The 19,611-nt window shown below is 46.8% G+C and overlaps 1 protein-coding gene across 3 annotated transcripts in view; it reads left to right on the forward strand.

Annotated features, from left to right (window-relative positions):
• ZNF697 (zinc finger protein 697) overlaps positions 1-16,531 on the forward strand; it is a 30,488-nt gene extending 13,957 nt beyond the window's left edge. Inside the window, exons 2-3 of one of the 3 annotated variants that reach the window (XM_072766770.1) lie at positions 10,021-10,300; positions 11,701-16,531. In XM_072766770.1, coding sequence (XP_072622871.1) covers positions 10,057-10,300; positions 11,701-13,169 — 1,713 coding nt within the window. In that variant the 5' untranslated portion in view covers positions 10,021-10,056 and the 3' untranslated portion in view covers positions 13,170-16,531. Of the gene's footprint in view, positions 1-1,605; positions 10,490-11,700 lie in introns of those variants that run through there. The other 2 variants (XM_072766771.1, XM_072766772.1) reach the window with 2 other exon arrangements.
• The last annotated feature ends 3,080 nt before the right edge of the window (positions 16,532-19,611 follow it).

The raw sequence follows: 19,611 nt of genomic DNA on the forward strand, positions 1-19,611 counted from the left end.
TCTGTAAAATAGGGTACTGGACCAGACCAGCAAACCAATCAGGCAGGTTGCCCTCTTGCTGCATCCCTCATTCTGCTCTAGCCCTTATTTGAAATTAACCAATGTTTTTTTATCTCCGCCTACCACCTGACTTTGGATCTACTGTCAGTATCTTGTCTTCCCCACCAACCCACCAAAAGATTTCATGCTGCAGTGGGCTCTTCTTATCCCTCTTCCCCAAAACCACTGCGGATTTCTGAAATACTCTGATAGGCACGTATTGTGCGTCCTCTGTAGGAGTGGTTTACTGCAGGGTTTTTGTTTTGTTTGTGGGCCACGAATCCTTTTAGAGTCCAAGGGATAGCTGTGTGTCTCCTCATCAGAAAAAAGTTTCTGCAGACACATTTACATAAGATTTCAGAGAGTTCATGGACTCTGAAGGTCCTCAGGCTAAGAACCCACACAAAAGAAAAATACCATTATTCTATTTCTAAGCTTGTGTAGGACTGCTGATCTTTCCAGGAAATGCTAGAAGCTGGAGGTAAAGGGGACAGAAAGAACCCAAAGGGCTTGAGCCTCATGAACGGCTTGGGAACCATGGTATGCAAATAGTGAATGAGCCTGGGACCCTACAGTCTTCTGGAGACAAGTGTGCCAGTTCCTGAATGAAAGCCGTGACCTGTGACAAGTTCTGTACACCCTTTGCTAAAATCGATATCTGTGAGCTTTTTTCCAACCTAAAGTGGGAACACAATACCTTCTCCCTATGCCCTTTGCAATGTGGTGTGAATAAATTTGGATGGCATTTCTCTCTGAGAAGGACACTGTCTAAATTTAAAAGTTCTCAGGGCTGGTAAAGTAGTTCTGTCTCTGCCAGAGTTCATCTCTTAGAGATCACATTTTCATAAATCACTAGTGTATTAGCTTCCTTTTCACTGACACACACCCTGACATTTATCATGCCCTTACAAGATCATTCTGGGGATGACCAATTATTGATGTACTCAGTCTGTTGGATACTCACATCATTTCGTCAGTTTGACTTTCCTGGGGATAAAGCATTCTTCTCACAGACTCATCAGGACCATGACGTCTCACCAGGTTTACTTCCTCTTAGTCTGGGGTGTAAAGTTGCTGAACTAATGGTGGAAATAAATAAGCAAGGCTGTGTGACAAGATCCTTTTTGGAGTTCTCCAGAAATACAAAAGTAGATGAAAGTAGAAACCGTTTTCTGTTTCTATTTTGCATATCACAGCTATTCTTCTATCTCATAGAAAGAAAAAAAAAGTCTCAAAAGCATCAAAGTTCAGGTCCTTCAGTCTCTTTACCCCACTGCCTCTGCCCCCAATTCTCATGGGCTCTACTTGCTATTGAGCATTTTAATGAGTCCTGATTTGGCATACTTTGTAAAAGCAAGCTAATTCTTTTGTGGAAGTCACTGACCTTTTATTACAGTCTGTTCAGGATTTAAATGAATATAATCAACCTTCAGTTTCAGAAACAAAAATGTACATTTTCTATTTTAAGACCTTTTATTAGTAACTTTTTTAGCAAATAGGAAAGTAGGTAGAGTTGTATAGTTAAACCACATTCTCCACTCAGCTTCAGCAGTGATCAGCAAATGGCCATCTTTTTTCATCTACCTCCCTGCTTACTCCCCTTTGTCCTGGAATTCCAGACATTTCATTTCAAATGAAGGAAATTCCAGATGTATCATTTCACCTGGAAATATTTCATTATGTATATACCTTAAAGACATAAGAACTCGTTGGAAATCTATTCCCCAATGCCTTAAAAAAATGAACAAACATTCACGATTTTCCGGTTGTCATATAATTTGTTTTTGTACTTTAGTTGAATTGGGTTTCAGATAAGGTCTGAAATTGATGTTGGTGGATCCATCTCAAGTTTTTTTGACATACAGTTTCCTTCCTTTTGATTTATCATTCTTGCTATTTTTATCATTGTTATTGATGTGTCTCCTGTAGTCCTCCTATAGTTCCTATGATCTGGGTTTTGCTGGTAATGTTATTTTTAAGGAAATAAGAGTAACACAAGCATGTCATTTTTAGAAAGGTGGTTTTCAGTGTATATAAATGTTTCACTTTGTGCTGAAAACAGTCTAGCTCTAGAGTTTACAATTTAATTAGGCAGGGAAACGAAAGCATCAGGAGACGTCTCTACATTTTTATCCCTGCTTTCTCTTTGTTGGAAGACACCTTGGCAGATTATATGCAGAGGTGTCACTTAGCTGCTGCTGAAATGAACTGGGCTGGAACACCAGCCATTCTTCAGCAACAATGCCAAACGGTTATTTTGGGCAGAGAATTGGAAGAGAAGTTTTGCCTGTTGAATCTGTAGTGGGAAATTGGGGTGACTGAATGTATGAATCAAACCCTTTGGTCCCAACACTCCTCACTCCCTGTTTGCTGTGGTGAGCATTCTCTTGAGGACTGTTCATTCCAGTGGAAATATGATCACAGAATCATTTGGGGGAAAACACTTCCTGAGGACACCTGGCCTCATCTGGCAACCTTACCAAGGATTTCCAGCATCAACTCTCCAGAATGAAGCTGTTTGTTAACAATTTCCATATCCCACATATACCTGCTGTGCATTCTGAGTTTGCTTTCTCTCTTGTCCTCAAGAGATTGTTAAATTGCATCTCTCTCTGCAATGGGAGTGTCTGCCTCCACACATATATGTGTCTTTGAAGCTCTTCGGCTAAGATTAATTTTGAGTCTTCCCTGCTGTGCTTTTCAGTACATACGTACCACATTCAACTACCCATATATAAGAAGATGTTTTTAATGAGTAAATTTTGACTTATGATGGGATTATTGTAGACTTTTTTGTTGTGTGTAATGCCTAATTTTAAGCATCAGTTTGGCTGTGCCAAGAGGTAGACAAATACTTGACCTAACTTTCTGGGTGTTTCTATGGCAGAGTTTTGGGATGAGATTAATATTGAAATTGGTAGACTTTGAGTAAAGCAGATTGCTCTCCATAATATGGGTGGGCCACATCCAATCAGTTGAAGGCCTAAATAGAACAAGACTGATTTCCCTAAGTTAGGAGGAATTCTCCAGCTGACAGCCCTTTGGATTGGAACTGTAGTATCCACTTTTCTGCATCTCCAACCTGCTGGCCCACCCCGTAGATTTTGGACTTGTCAGTCTCCATAATCACATGGGCCAATCTTCCTATATGCACATCCCGTTGGTTTTGTTTCTCTGGAGAATGCTGACAAATGGCATGGGAGGAAAGAAAGGCAAGTAAGTATATGCCCTGGATTTATCTGGCTGGCTGTTTTTAAAGTGGTGTGTTCTTTTTTTTTTTTTTTTAAGATTTTATTTATTTATTCATAGAGATGCAGAGAGAGAGAGAGAGAGACAGAGACAGAGACAGAGACAGAGACAGAGACACAGGCAGGGGAGAAGCAGGCTCCATGCAGAGAGCCTGACGTGGGACTCGATCCCGGGACTCGAGGATCATGCTCTGGGCTGCAGGCGGCAGTAAACCGCTGCGCCACCGGGGCTGCCCCCAGTGGTGTGTTCTTTTAAAGAGATGGAAGGATCATTGGAGAGGCCATCAGTAAACTGAGATTCTGGCCATAACCCTTCTAGCAAGCTGTCTTTTGGTTTCTGACCTGCTCATTTTCCCTTTCTAAGCCTCACTTCCCTGTCTGTAGAAGCAATTTGAGCTAAGGGATTTCCAACTTGATGAGTCCATGAAATAACAAATGTTGAACATGTAAGCCAGCTACCAAAGAGGACTGCCCAAGTGCTAGATAAGAAAAAAAGTCGAGGATGTATAATAGGTAGTGGTGGTAGTACAATGCCAAGCACAGTGAAGAAAAAAAAATCATGAATGGAGGGGATGATACTCTGTGCATCAGGTGACATTCTAATCAGTTCAGTGTAGAACATGGATGAGTACATGCCTGTGTGAGAACCTGTAGCTTTTGTGCTTTTCCTCTAAGTTCAGGTGATCTTGCTTTGAGGGCACTTAGAATCTGTCTCTGAATTGCAGTAATTCTTATTTTTTTGCAGCAGGAGTAGAGTGGTGGTGAAGGCTCGACAGCTGTGACAAGCTGAGGCCCTCTGGCCAAACTGAGGGGCCCCAGCCTAACCAACAGACAGGAAATGCCTGACCCCAAGGACATTTGTGCTATTCTTGACCAAAGAGATTGGAAGGCATCTAGGCTAGCTCTGGCCAATGGGATTGTAAATGGATTTTTCTGTTGCCTCGGTTGAGCCTTTCTATTCCTTCAACTTGGGCTTTCCCCTCCAGGTAAAAAAGCAGTAACCACAAGGAGGAAACCATATTATTTTAGCTTCTCCTATCTGGTGAGTACTCAGTACTTAGCTGCAGCAATCTTTTGGCTTTTTTTTTTTTTTTTAATCTTTTGGCTTTTTGTGGGAAATTAATGTTCACCTCCTATGGCAGCCTGCCACTTGGGAAGTTGGCATTTTGGGTCAGACAGTCTGGGTGTGTGACTGGGGAAGTCAGCTGCCCCCTTTGGATGCAGACACATTCTCCTTGATCACTGGAGGCATCCGAATATGGTAAGAGACAAATATGGTGAGGTGGATTTCTTTGCCCTTGGGGTTCTTTATGACCACAGGCTCACCCATGAGGAGGCAGGACCCTGATGGCCATATCCCCAGAGAGGCTAGCGCTAGCTGACTGTTTACACAGTTGGTGCTGAGGACTGACAAATGATTAACCCCCTGGAATCCCTGATTAGCCCCCAGTTATGGTCATGAGTTCAGCCTTTTGAACTGCAGCCTTAAATTGTTTTTCCAGCATTCTCCCCAGTCGGGTGTCTCTGCCCAGCCTGTGCTATGGAAACCCTCCCCAGGGAGCAAGTGGTGTGCAGGGGGCGTGGGAAGTGAAGGCTGGAGGCCTCAGACTAGCTTCAGGGGAGGCGGGGAGGCTGGCCTGCCCATGCTGAGGTAAGGAAGGCACCCTTGAGAGGACAGGGAGACAGGAAAGGCACTGCAGCCTGGAGGAGGTGGAGTGGGAGCCACTCCTGGCCCTCTGCCTGGCCACTTCCTTCCCCTTACATGACAGCCTCGCCGGCCTGGCTCTCGGCCACCTGGCAGTGGCCATGGCACATGACTCCCCCACCAGCTCAGCGTGCTGGCCAGGAGCTGGGGGGGTGGGGTCTGCATGGGGCCAGGGCCCTCTGCCTGCCCAAGGCCCTGGGTGGGCCTCGCTCTGCTTCCTGGGCTCCCCAGGCTCAGCGTGTCCTGGCCAGCATCCCCTTCCCGGGCAGTAATGCCAAGGCAAGGGGTTAGGACATGCTGGCCAGGCTCCTTACTATACCTCGGAGCGGAGCTATATTACGGGGAGCTCAAATGAGCTGCATCACCCAGTGGGAGACCATCTCACAGCAGGGGCCTGGGAGCACCTCTTGCTACTCCACCCACCCTGGCCAGAGGTAGCATGACTGTGTGGGGTCCTGTGCCAGATGCCCTGGAGAAAGATGGCCAGTGCTTTATCTTTCAGGAAGGTGAGGGAGAGGTGAGGCACGCTTATCTGCCCCAGCCTGCTCCGAGGAAGTGCTGTTGACTCCATAAAGTGGTGGGGCTCTGGCTTTTGGAAAGGGCTAGGTTTTGCAAAGAGCTCTAGAGGGGGCCCCTGGGAAAAAGTGCCAATAAATTCTAACTCGGGCTTCACTTTCTCTTCCCTCATCTCATTTCCTCTCTCTCTCACCCCCATATCTCCTTCCAACATACTTTGTCCCATTTACTTCCACTCTGTGGCATTGTCTTTAAATTGATCTGATTAATCTTTCAACTGGGGTCAAATTTATCTAGAAGGCACTTGACCATTTTCCTAGTGACTTCATAGGGTAATGAACATTACTCTTTTTGAATTAGGTGGGCATGGGGTAGGATAAAAGGACATGAAAAATATTGCAGATTCTAGAATGGTCTTGGCAAAGTTGACGGATCCCACCCTGAAATCACCTGCACCCAAGAGAAAGTTGTGGTGGTGATGGCGGGCATTTGGGATGTCAGCAACTTGCTGTGCAAGTTGAGTAAACAAGCTGCAGCTGAAAATGTCTAATGACACTGACAGTGATGCCTCCTTGGATTAACTCTCTCCTGCATGTCATATGACAAGCTAGAAGAGGACTCAGGTACATTCAGACCTAACCTCCTCATTGAACAGAACCCCAAAGGAGGCAAGTACTCAAAAGTTACACAGCACAGGGCTCTGCTGGCCAAAAACATGGGCTTTTCCCCATCTCTGCTAGTTCAGTGATTAGAACTAGACCCAGAATTAATCTGGTCCACCTGACTGCTCCCACCATTACCTGTTTGGTTTACTTCCTGCCTTATACTTCTCTTCTCTTTCTTCTGTGGCGATGTGCAGGGGGCTGTCCCTTACAATACAGCCAGGGTTTCTTGTACATACACCTCATTCAGCTTGCTTATGCTTTTTGAATACAGGATGTATTATCAACATCTCTGAACCAATATGGAACTGCATCTTCTTCCCCTAGGTCCCTTCCCTGGTTCTTGTGTCCACAGGGCAGGGCTGTTGGTTGTAGAACCTTTAGTAGCCAGGCCACAGGAAGCTCTGCTCGTTCTTGCCACAAGCCATTCTTGGTGAATACAGTGTGACCTTCAATTTAGGAGGGTATGTGTGCATGTACATAGTTTTTTAAGTCAAGAAGTTGGCTTAAGTTTCATAATATTATAACTACTGCTTATTGTGTCTCTACTGTATGCCTGCTACTTTTACAAATCTTATAGGATATAAGGAACAAATCTTATAGGCAGTATCATACTTGTTTCTATTGATGCAGAATCTGAAGATGAGCCAGGTTTAGTACCTTGCACACAGTAAAGTAGCTGACAGAGCAGAGGATTTGAACCTAGGTCAGTGTAGCCGCAAATCTATCACAGTGCCCTGCCACCCAGTCATTATCCAGCCCTGGCCTTACCCAAAAAAACATGTTGCTAGTTTTTATTCTGAGAATGAATGGGCAAGAAGTTGGAACAAAATGTGCTTACAGATCTACTGACTGACACTTCAGTTATACCACACTGTTTAGATAACATTTTTGAAAATTAAGTCTTCCATAGATTGAGATAAGCACAACATCTGCCCTTGTCTTTTTGTTGTTTCTAAAATAATTGTAGTTTTTTCTTCAATGTATCCTATCACATTAAAAACAAAGTTGGCTTTTTTTTTTTTTTGCTGAGAAAAATATATCTTTATTATAGAAAATATAGATGTTCACCAAAAGGAAAAGTGATTCCAAGCAGCATACTAGCTTTGGGCTAAGAATGTGGACAGTGGAGCTGTAGTGTAGGGGTTTGAATCCCCACTGTGTTACTAATGATTTGTAGGACCTTGAGCTAGTTACAACTCTGAAGTGGAAAATAATACCCTTCATCATTGAGTTGTTTAGATTAAATGATGCAAAACCATTAGAAGTGACCAAGAGATATTTAACACTTCAATAATGTTCTGATTTTTCTCTCTGAACTGGTATATACATGTGTAAATATATATGTGTGTGCGCATGTATATATCTACAAAGTATGCATATAGTAATAAATAAAATGAGATTAAAAAAAACCAGCTAGTTTTTATCTAACAATATATCATGACTGCCTTTCCTTACTTCTAAATAGCCTTCTCTGTTTCCTGATAGCTGCCTGGAACCTCATGCTGTGACGGCGTGAATGGAACTGAATCTATATTGTGGGGCATGTAGATTTCCAGGTTTGCTCTAACATGGTGCGCTTTTAAATAAATCTGAGTAGATGCTGTGCCCACGAGTGGTGTCCCTCTGGGTGACAGGAGCTTCCCACTCTTTTTAGAGCATACCTAATCCTCCCTCCTCTCAGGTGAATGAGGATCTGCGCATGTTCCCTTTGGGAGCTCAGAACCTTCTGAGCTGTGAACTTTCATACTCCAGCCCCAACTGGGGAACTTGGCCTCGGCCTCTTTTCCTTTCTCCCCTTAAATCTATAAAAGCTATGTTTCTTGGTTTAATATCTCTGGTATTAATTATCTCTTGGCCCCTGAGAAATCACAAGTCAGAAAGTACTCTCATTCTATGTTGCTATGCCTCAGGTACTAAGAAAGTGCTGTGTCCTTTTTAAAAGGGATTAGAGGTGAAACCCTAAGCTTCTCTGCTTTCCAGGGTGGACCCCTAATGCCCACCCTTCTGTGTGGAGAGCTATAGTCATTTCTGTGCCATTCCAGGACCACACCTGGCCATTTTAGTTTTATGAATTTCTGGTGACACACTTATTTGATTATTTTATTGATGTAGAATTCTACATGCTGGCCTTAGATTAGGTCCCCCATAGGCTTCCACCTCTTCTCTGCTTTCATCCATTAGCAAACCAGTAGGTCACATGTTTGAAAATCCTACTCTTGCCTCTCCACACCTGGCCTTCTGGGGTGTGTTATAGATGCAGACTCAAGGGATGTACTTTCTGTGGCTTCTGAGTACCAGAAGGCTGAGAGTTATGGGTAGAAGTGATTTAGGGTCAATAGTCTCTTAGGTAATACTCCTCTTAAAAAGTTTATAGCTTTAATGAGATTTTTCTCATCCCGAGTCTTTGAAACCTGTCATTTTAATCTATGTATATTCTAAGGAAACTGAGTTCCAGGACTCTGTTGACCAAACAGCCACAGACACAGGCATTTTCTTGTAATGTTTAAGGGATAAACTTCATTTTTCACTCTAATCTAGGGAATAGATTCTCATCTCTGAGAAAGGGTACAATATGCTATTTAGGGTAATGTGTCTGCCGAAATTATGGTGGTGCTGGTATGTCTGAGATGTGCTGGAATGGCATCGGGACTTAAAAAGAGAATGTGTATTCCATATGGGAAAGAGAAATGACACATGTATTCCATGTTTGTAAAACTCAGGATCAATTCCTCTTTACAGTGTTTTCCAAAGCCCATTTTAATGTTTCCTCTGACATCCTTCCTGGGAGAAGGGTTAATAAGTATCATTGTCCTCCTGGCACTGAGGAGGACACTGAGACAATGAGAGGCGAACTGACTTGCCTTGAGCCCTGGAGTAAGGCTGGCAGGAGTCTGCAGAGCCAGGGCTGCCCTGGGGAAAGTCCTCTCAACAGAGGCAGGGAAAGCTCCCAGACAAGGAGAGAACATCTTGCTCAGCTGTACTGGTGTAAGTCCTGTTTGGGGGCTTCTGAGGCAGAGAGTACTGGACATTTCAAAGTCTTAGTTCAAGATCCTTAACCAATAATCTGCTTTGCTGCCTTGAGCTAAGCTGTAAGAGTGATGGAAGGCAGAAGTCGATTATTTTTGGCTCAATTGCTCAGTCTTGGCAAGGGGCCTTTACATGTAAATATGACCTCTACAAAAGGTTTAGGAATCTGAGGTCATTTTCTTCCTACAATTCACATGTTGGCCTCTTCTGCAGAGGGGGTTACCAGTTATGTGGGGGGTCACGTTCCTCTTCAGGGTTCCCTACAATTAAAGGATATAGTAAGGCCAAATATGTAGTAAGGCTAAAGTGATGACTTCTATCATAGAGGATCCCTGCATCCTCTTCCACCCCCAGCAGACCTGCTAAAGCTTGAATTCTTTTCACTCACTGCTTGCAGGAAGGCAGCAGGTGCTCATTGGTTTAATCCCCACCTTACCGCTTACAAGTTAGTCTAAGGCTAATGGGGTCTTCTTTTTGAACTTTACGGTTTTCTCAGCTGAAAAATGGGAACAGCCACACTAAGGCTAAAAAGTCATGGTAATAGAAGAATCCACTTCCGAGATGTATCCAATCCAGGGAGAGTTGGCATGTGGTCTCAGAATGAGTTGCCACTGTTCCCACACCACCCAGACCAGCCTCTCTTGTGCTTGGTTCTGTGCATCTTAAAATGTGGGGTGTAGCAGCGATTTGTCATCTGAGGCTTGGAACTCTACACATTTTCTTGGACTGTGCCACTGATTTTCACGGAAATCAAGGCCAGATATGGTGAGGACATGAGGCCAAACTGACCTGACCTTTATCTGTGTTTTGTCTGGAACAGGGGTCCCGGTCATCTCCCTTGTCCAGTTCTTCCTGGATGGAACAAGAAAATAAACAGGGTGTGTATGAGGCCCAGGACTCAGAAGACAAAAGGATGGGCTCTGATTTTGAGAACTCTGAAGACAGGGAACGGAACCCAGAAGAAAGAGGAATGGGCTCTAATCCACAGGATGCAGACAAGAGCGAAGGCCACCCAGAGCAGGAGCTGGGCTCCAACCCACAGGATGAAGCTCTAGGAAGGGACCCAGAGGAGAGGGAACTGGTGTCTGACATCTGCCCAGGTGAGGAAAAGCTGGCATTTTCATGGAAGTTGCCCCACTCACAATTATTTCTAGCTCCTCTAGAGTTAGAACCAGCCTCAGCATTCTTTGTGGGAGAGCCTTCAGGTGGAGACCATTAAGCGGATTCTGTATCACCTTAAGCCTGAGAAACATCCTTTTCTTCAGTCCAGTCTGAAGTGGGCTCTTCTGGTAAGCATGGGTGAAGAGGGTAACTCACTAGCGCAGCACTTTACAGCATATAGAACACTGCTACACATTAACAGTCTCACAACAACACAAGAGGAGACACAGCTCGTGTATCAGAACCTACCTCATCAGGTTGTTGGGGGAGTTCAGATGAGTTGCTGCAGGTGAAGACTTAGCATAGTACTGAGCAAACAAAGTCTCCAGATGTTTACGGTTACAGTCATCATCTCTGTTTGCAGATAAGTAAGCTCAGTGGTAAGTGACCTGCCCTGGTTCATGCGAATAATGCCCAAAGTGCTCAAATCTTCTGCTAAACCCCTTGCTATTCCTGACCTGGAAAGAGGAAGTGCTGGCCCTCCATCTACTTCCTTGGTTCCATCTCCCGGCATTCATTGCTTTATACTGCTCTGTGCATGACTTGGGGACAGAAAAGAGCTGAAATACCTTATGGCCAAGACTATGAGGTTCATTTCTTACCCCCATGACATGTCCCAGACTTCCCGCTGCTCTCCCCTGCAGTGCACACAAGCGCAGGGTCTTTCACGTTTTCTTAACTTTCTGGAGTGCCCTCTGCTTGGAATCAAGCAGCCAGAGAGAGACAGGTGTGTGTTCTGGGATGGTCTCTGAGTTGTGATCACCAGCTCTAGGTCCTGTGCTCAGTCCCCCTGCCCGACTTGCAGAGTGAAGCCCCTAAGTTGGGATGTGTTTGGTTTGTTGTCCTACCCCAACAAATTATATTTTAAAAATCAGCCTGTTACCTGGTTAGGACAGGTGGTCTTGTCTTTGCGGCCAGGGCCTTGAAAGGCATTGGTAGCTGTTAGAGTGAGCTAATCTCTTCCAAGATCCCACAAAGTCCCACCTGGCCCATTTTAAGCTGTCAGGCCTTCGGGAGGCTCTGTGGAGCAGAGCCTCGGTACAGTGGGTGGGGCTTGGACCTCGAGATAGTTGCTAGAAGAACTGGCCAGCCAAGGGGGCAGGTGAGTGGGCTTCGCCCAGGTTTCAGAGCACAATGTCCTGTAGGCCTTCCCCAGGAGGCACCAGGTGGAAAAGAGGCTAGAATCGTGGGGGCCTTGGCGAGAGGGAGGTTGAGAGTAGGGCGGGGGGGGGGGGGGACTCCTCCGTGCTCCACACTCTTAACTGAGACTGGCTTCCGCTGGGTTTTACCCTATGAACACCAAGTAGAGTCACCCGCACTGCCGCCTTTGCTGTTGCAGATGGGCTGCTGAGTGAGGAAGAAGCGGCTGCTCTCCGCGAGGAGCATTACCCACCTGGCGTAGCAGAGATGGCGATGTTCCCGGGACTGGGACTGTCGGAGTCCGAAGGCCTTTCCCGGAGCCCCCGCGAAGAGGAGGAGAGCGCCGGCGAGAACCGGCTGGACGAAGAGCTGCAGCCGCCCGCTCCCACGCTTCCCTGGAGGCGGCACCTCTCCCTGGGGAGTCGGCACCGGAGCGACAAGCCCGCCCACCGCCGCTTCCGCCGCCTCCACCATCCGGTGGCCGTGGACCTCGGGGAGCTCGACAGCCTGATGGCCAGCATCATGGACGCGCCCACCATCTGCCCCGACTGCGGGGAGAGCTTCAGCCCGGGCGCTGCTTTCCTGCAGCACCAGCGCATCCACCGCCTGGCCGAGGCCGCCGCCGCCGCCGCCGCCAGCCTGGAGCCCTTCGGCTTGGCGGGCGAGTGCGGCGCGGTGGTGGGGCTGGTGGGCGTGGGCGTGGGCGCGGGCGCGGGCGCGGGCGGGCCGGGGGGCCTCGGGGCGGGGGGCCTCGGGGCGGGGGGCCTCGGGGCGGGGCCCGCGCGGGCCCGGCCGGCGCGCGAGAAGCCCTTCCGCTGCGGCGAGTGTGGCAAGGGCTTCAGCCGCAACACCTACCTGACCAACCACCTGCGCCTGCACACGGGCGAGCGGCCCAACCTGTGCGCCGACTGCGGCAAGAGCTTCAGCTGGCGCGCCGACCTGCTCAAGCACCGGCGCCTGCACACGGGCGAGAAGCCCTACCCGTGCCCCGAGTGCGGCGAGGCCTTCAGCCTCAGCTCGCACCTGCTGAGCCACCGGCGCGCGCACGCGGCGGCCAGCGGCGCGGGGGCGGCGGCGCTGCGGCCCTTCGCCTGCGGCGAGTGCGGCAAGGGCTTCGTGCGCCGCTCGCACCTGGCCAACCACCAGCGCATCCACACGGGCGAGAAGCCGCACGGCTGCGGCGAGTGCGGCAAGCGCTTCAGCTGGCGCTCGGACCTGGTGAAGCACCAGCGCGTGCACACGGGCGAGAAGCCCTACATGTGCTCCGAGTGCGGCGAGACCTTCAGCGTCAGCTCGCACCTCTTCACGCACAAGCGCACGCACTCGGGCGAGCGGCCCTACGTGTGCCGCGAGTGCGGCAAGGGCTTCGGGCGCAACTCGCACCTGGTGAACCACCTGCGCGTGCACACCGGCGAGAAGCCCTTTCACTGCGGCCAGTGCGAGAAGCGCTTCAGCGACTTCTCGACGCTCACGCAGCACCAGCGCACGCACACGGGCGAGAAGCCCTACACGTGCATCGAGTGCGGCAAGAGCTTCATCCAGAGCTCGCACCTCATCCGCCACCGCCGCATCCACACCGGCAACAAGCCGCACAAGTGCACGGGCTGTGGCAAGGGCTTCCGCTACAAAACGCACCTTGCGCAGCACCAGAAGCTGCATCTGTGCTAGGGCCGGGCCGCTGGGTGGCTGCCCTCGGGGAGCATGTGGGGGAGTAGACGTCCTGGGACTAGACTGTGTAGAAGGAAATGGGTGTGGGGCGGGAGGGACAATCTGAGGAACCGGGGAGTCTCTTGGTGTTAGGGGGTCTTGAAGGGGAGGGTGGAGTAAGTGTTGCTCTTTAGGGATGTGATCATTTGCCTGCCTCCTCCCCGACGAGGACGTGCATGCCGGGGACACGTGCTTGAGCGGTGACTTCTTCAAATACGCACAGCAGGGCGTGAAGAGCGGGTGGGAGTGCAGGCATTTTGAGGACCTTGAAGAAGGGGAGTTGGGGGGATAGGGGAGTGAACAGGATGGCAGGCGATGGAGTAGTGGGGCTCTGAGGGCCTGTGGGAATCAGGGAAGGGGAGGACGTGCTTACGGGGTAAAACAAAAGGCAGGTATGAATAATTCAGCCCTGGTCTCACCAACTGTTAAGCCACTGTTCGCCCTGTCCCCCCACATCGGCTGCAGTCTCATGAAAAGTAGAGGAACCTTGTCGATCCTATTGGAGAGGATATTTTGTATATTCTTCCCTTCCTTTCTCTGAGCCACAGTTCGCTGCTATTTTGAGGCATCCAGGGGAAACCGGGCATGAAAGCTTACACACTGATCTCAAGGGCGAAATTGAAGTTTAGACACTCATTCATAACTAGTTTTAAGGTCACCTGGGAAATCTTGGTCCTGCCCCCTGGTTCTTTGCTTCTTCCTTTAAAGTAGTCTAGCTTCATGCTGGGTGAAGGTGGTCTATGTGGATGTCAGGTGTTAGGGGTGTGCCAAGCCCAGTATTTCAGGTCTCCCTTGTGATCTTCTAAGTGCAGGGAAATGAAACAATCCTAGCTATGTGTGACTTTTCGCTTTCCCAGACCAGCATGATGCTTGTTTCCAGTGAATCTCAGATCAGCAACAGTTGCCCCAGTGACCTGCTACAAAAGTCAACTAGCTCAGAGTTTTGCCAGCCTTATGTGAGAAATCCAGGAGAGCAAATGTTCACATGTTGGGGTACAAGGCTTCTTTGTCTCATCTGCCTTCACTCTGTATCCGGTGCACCCCCCCCCCCCTTGGTAGTAACGGGGGAGATTGGGAGATCGTCAAACAGCCACTGTCATCCACGTTGTAATGGACTTTTGGTCTGAGTAGAAATAAATGTCTTTTACTTACACGAGGAGGCACAGTAGAAAGCTCAAGGCTTTGCACAAGGAAGGCACGAGCAGGGAGAGGTGTAAGTGCAAAATTGCCAAATAGCACAAGCAATGAATGTTTTCTGGTTGTTCTATAAATGCCAAAATAGCACTTTTATATTCGTAAAGTGCTTTATGATTTTTAATGATTGTTCGTTGTTTCTCACGTCTTTGTGAAGTTAGATCAGTATTATGACCCCTATCATAGGGAAGACTTGGGGACAGGAGTACAGTAGGCTGTTCTTGAAGAGAGGCAGATGACCGTGTGGATAGGTACGGTCTGACCTTTTGTGCTCTCCAGCTCAGCTGCTAGAAAGACTTACCTGTCATGATTTATATAATAAAGACACTGAAGATTCTAATGCTTCATGGAAAACTTAAGGCTAGTCTAGAAAGGCCAAAGATGTCCTTTGTTGACAAAGCTGGTCTTTGTCATGTATTTAGGGTGTCTTAGGTTTGTTCTGTCTAGTAGGGGGCTGTAGTTAGACGACTCTTGTACAGGTTTCAGTCACCTATGCTGAAAATCCCTCCCCTAGGTTAGCCTTTAGGAGTTAGAGTTGTGGAAAGCAGTCTTGTTTCCTTCACTAGTGATTGTTAGTTGCTCTGTACTTTTCATGGAAGCATCTTCACAAACTGTTGGGCACACTCGAAGGAAAAGAAGAAAAACTGCAAGATTTTTTTTATAGTTCTAGCAGACTTTTTCTGTGGATGCTGGTAATTTATACTTGATCAGTTGTATTTTAGCAAAGAACCTCTTTGGGGACTGTAGGAAAGCATGTTCTTGTCCTTATAAAAACACCTTCAAAAAAAATCCCGAGAATTCTGGGCTTGTATAATATAGCCTGTTGATCTTGCCCTCTTAATCAGTTTATTATTATTTGCAAATGCAAATAGATTTTCAAAAGATAGATAATTTTGCAAGATACTAATTATTTTCTTTTAGTTGAGTAATATGAACAAAGTAAACGTCCATTATTTATTCTCTTTCCTCTGAATACTAAGTATTTAGGACTCTTTTGAAAATAATATAACCAGTTTGTAGGTAATCTTATTCCTTTGTGTTTTTTTTTTGTTTTGTTATGCACATCTACCTCTTCCAGCCGTTTTAAGTTCTCTCCAGTCTGTGCCTATGAAATCTCATCCAACTTTTGATTGTTCATGGATTAATTATCCACTTTATGGGTTATGTGGCCTTTTGCTGTCATTGTACTCTGTTGTACAGTCTCATCTGCATCAGCTGTGTTACATATGGGCAGCTTTCAAGAGACAGTTCAGCAGGGAAAGGGGATTGAAGCTTATATAGAATAATTTGGTGGCAGTGGAAATCTTTGGATTTCATTGACCTCTCTTCTTTCAGGTACGAGAGATAAGAGGGTCAGCCACCACCTCAGTATCCCTTTTATGAGCAAATCTCTTAGCAGAAGAAAACAGTCCAACCACCAACACCCCCACTCTCATGGTGCATTTAAAATGTGATTCCATTTTTCTTACAATTCTTCAGGGAACATAGCTGCATTAAGTGAATTTAAATGCAGTCAGGAGGTCATTTCTTATATCTAGTTTGAGAGTAATAGGGTTTTTTTTGTTTTTTTTTCCCAGCAAACTCTATTAACCGTGGTTCACCCTTCAAAATGTTCATTTGAAGATTCCATCCATCAGCTCATTAATGATGGTGGAGGCAAGTGTATCATTTGTTTCCTGGGGAATTTGGTCAGGTGCAGGCTGCTCTTTCCTTAGCAAAACCTGGAGCAGTTTCGGTAGGTTAAATGGCTTGATTAAATCTTGAGCTCTGAGTTGGAAAGAGAAGATGAGAAGTTAACCCCTTGAGCCGTGTGGTCTCTTCAGGATCAAGAGGCTGTACATGTGTGAAAAAGTACGGACTAAGAACCTGTGTTCATAGACAATCCGAACTGTGTTTCTGACGTTTGTGCACATTTTCCTTCACTGTAATATTATTTTACAGCTATTTGTTAAAATAGTGAATAATTTAATGGTTTTAAAAGCAACAGGTTTTGTGTGTGTACTTGTATATGTGAGAATTGCCTTATTTTCAGATTGTTTTATTTAATGATGGTTCCTTGGACAGCGTTCTAATGTTCAGCAACCATGGAATATTTGTCATTAAATCCGTATCAGTCTTTTTCCATGTTATTCTTTCTTCCTTGTCATCCATTTAATATCACTGAGATCAGTATATGGAAGCTATTGTCTCGTAGAACAGGGGTCAGCAAACTACCTAACCTAACCTGTCTCTTTTTGCAAGTAAAATGTTTTGGATTACAGTCATATCCATACAACCTTACTTACATACTGTCTGTGGCTGCTTTTGCTCTGCAACAGCAAGGCTGAGTCTTTGTGATAGAGGTTATATGGTCCACAGTCCTAAGATATTTACTCTCTGGATCTCTGCAAACAACATTTGCTGACTCCTGTGTTAAAAATGTTCAAGTGGATCCTAGATCACCCTGGAACTGGCTAGTATCTAAATAACTTTGCCCATTTTAACCAATACTTCTGCAGGAATGTAGCTTTAGGATGTTGGGAATGTGTTAATGCTATGCCACTCGTATTGATTTCTTCATTCCTTATATGAACCTTATAGGAGTCTGCGGGGCATTTTGATAGCAGGCAGGGGAAAGTTGATATGGGGAAGGGAGGCATTAAATCTATTTTAAAAAGATATATTCCTGAATCACATAACAAAGCATTTTCTTTCCCTCAGCTCTCAGAAATGTAACTTAACAGCTACTGATAACACTGAATGGAACTTATCAGCTAGACTGGCCTTTTACTTAAAATACTTTTTAGCTGGTCTCTGCCCCACCTCGTAGAAACAAGATAGCAGTTTGTAAGGAAGGGATTCAGATTCACAAGAAATAGAAAACACAAAGCATGAAAAGCACTTTGTTTTCTTGTAATGATCACAACTACCTCCCTGCGTGAATATCCACCAGCCCTTTCCTGCCTGGCAGGGCCAGGTCGTGGAAGGAGGCACCCAGTTGTGGGATTACAACATTCTTCCCCAAGCCTGACTATTCTGGTTTAAAGCAACCACCAGTCTAATTCCTGGTCCCTAGGAAAACTGTTAAACCAAGTATTTGAAGCATTTGTTCAGTGCTCTCTGGGGACATAGTAGTGAACCTGGACTTCTGGGCTCTGCTGGGAAGGGATGCTGAGCTGAACTTGCTGTTAGAGCAGGGCTCTGCCCGAGTTGAGGTGGCGAAGATGTATCTGGTCAACTTGGAATTCTTTGGGCTGAATTAGTTTAAGATCAAGATTTTGTAATTTAATCTTACCTACAGAGTAGAATTACCTGGAGAGCTTTAAAAACAACCCCTCCCCTCCAAAAAAACCAAAAAACCAAAAAACAAAACAAACAAACAAAAAAAAAACCAACTCCCTCAGGGCACCAGGGCAGTTAAGTGTCCAACTCTTGATTTCAGCTTAGGTCACGATATCAGGGTGGTGAGATAGAGCCCCACATTGGCTCTGCGCTGGGAGTAGAACCTACATAAGATTTTCTCTCTCCCTTTCCCTCTGTCCCTTCCTGTCCCTAAAACAACAGCAACAGCAAACCTGACAACAACCAGAAAATTGTTCCAGACATTGGCTGGCTGATCTGGGGTGAAGTCCAAGTACCTATAACTTTACATAGACCTCCTAGGCAACTTTAATGTGTAACCAGGATTGAAAAGTCTATAGAATCCATCAGGCTTGCTTTCTTGGGGATTGCAGTAAGTAAAGCTGATGAGCCTCACATCCTCTCCTCTATCAGGGAGTACGGAGGCAAAGGGCATTGTGCCATGCAGCAGGCTTTGCTGCCTGTCCACTCCTGCTAGGCCTACCTTTCACGTACATCTTCCCCACATAGATAATAAGGGCCAGAAGAAGTGCCTGTATTCGCCCTTCATCAGATAATGCCAGATGGGCGGCACTGGCTGCTGCTGGCCTCTCTTTATCTTTGCGGGTCATAGACTGCCTGCCTTCCCTTCTTTCTGATCTTCATTCTGTCTCAGTTCACTTAACAAAGCAAAATTCCATGCATTACTCCTTTTCTGAGCTGCCCTTGGCAATAGAGTTGTTTCCTGAATTTTGCTCCTGGAGGGAAAAAGGAGGAGCTCACCCATCGGGTCTCCAGCTTAAACAGACTAGCGTTGGGCTCTTCTCTCTCCTTGTCAGAGCCTCAAGTGTCTGCAGATTTCAGTTCCTTGCTGCCCGCCTGTGTTTTCAAGGCCCCCCTCTGCTCACCCAAAGCCCGTTCCAGTGGTTTTCAATTTCCAACTGGGACCCAGATGACTGTTCCCAGACTTGTCTGCATCCACCAGGTGACCGGCCTCATCACAGCAACCATAGATGCTGAGTTCTGGAAACCAAAGAGTTGGGTGGCAAGATGTTTCCTGTACCAAGCTGCCATGTGCTTAGGAAAGCTTAAAGAAGGTATCAGTGTGTATGCAGTTCTCAAGCTGGCCTCCGCACATCTATATTTGGAGAGATTTTGTGCTAAGTGAAAGGACTCAATGGTCCCGGGCCTCACCAGTTGCTGGAAACTGGGGATTCCCTGGAAGTAGTTTGATGTCATCATTTATTCACAGAAGCAGCTCCCCTGAGATGCCTTCCCTGACCCATGAGGTCTGGAGTGGTTCTTCTGCAGAGATGTTCCCATGAGGTCCCGGACACATTTCCTGTGTATGGGAGGCCTCCCCGGTACCCGGAGGCTGTGGCTTGTTAAAAGCAGAGTGCCCATGTGCTGGGAGTGGTGCTTGATGCTGGGGCTATAGGTATGAGTGGGAGAGGCGCATGTGTTCTAGTGCTCCAGAACAGAGAAGGGGAAGACTGGTTTTGTTCTCTGCCTAACATCAACCCCAGCTTCCTTATGGTGAATTATTTTGCAAACTCGAAGTGTGACTTTTGGGATTTGGCTCCTAGTGGGGGAATTAAGAACTTCATGATACCAAAAGGCATCAGGTGTTAATACCTGGATAAAATGGTGCCTCCGGCAAAGGCTCAGGGTAAAGCAGACTCTGCTGAAGACTAGTGGCAGGGTCACTGCAGCTACAAATCAGGCAGCGTCCATTTTATCGGACTCTGGTGGGTGGAGGAAAGAGGCAGTGTGACCTTGGAGAGGCTAGTGAAGGAAAGGGCCGCTAAGGGACCTGGCCAGACATTTCTTTCAGGTCTAGTGTTAGCAGGTGCCTGCGTAAAGCCGGAACTTTGATACACAAGGACCACCT

Source organism: Vulpes vulpes, chromosome 8 (genome assembly GCF_048418805.1).
Source record: "Vulpes vulpes isolate BD-2025 chromosome 8, VulVul3, whole genome shotgun sequence".
NCBI classification, from domain to species: domain Eukaryota; kingdom Metazoa; phylum Chordata; class Mammalia; order Carnivora; family Canidae; genus Vulpes; species Vulpes vulpes.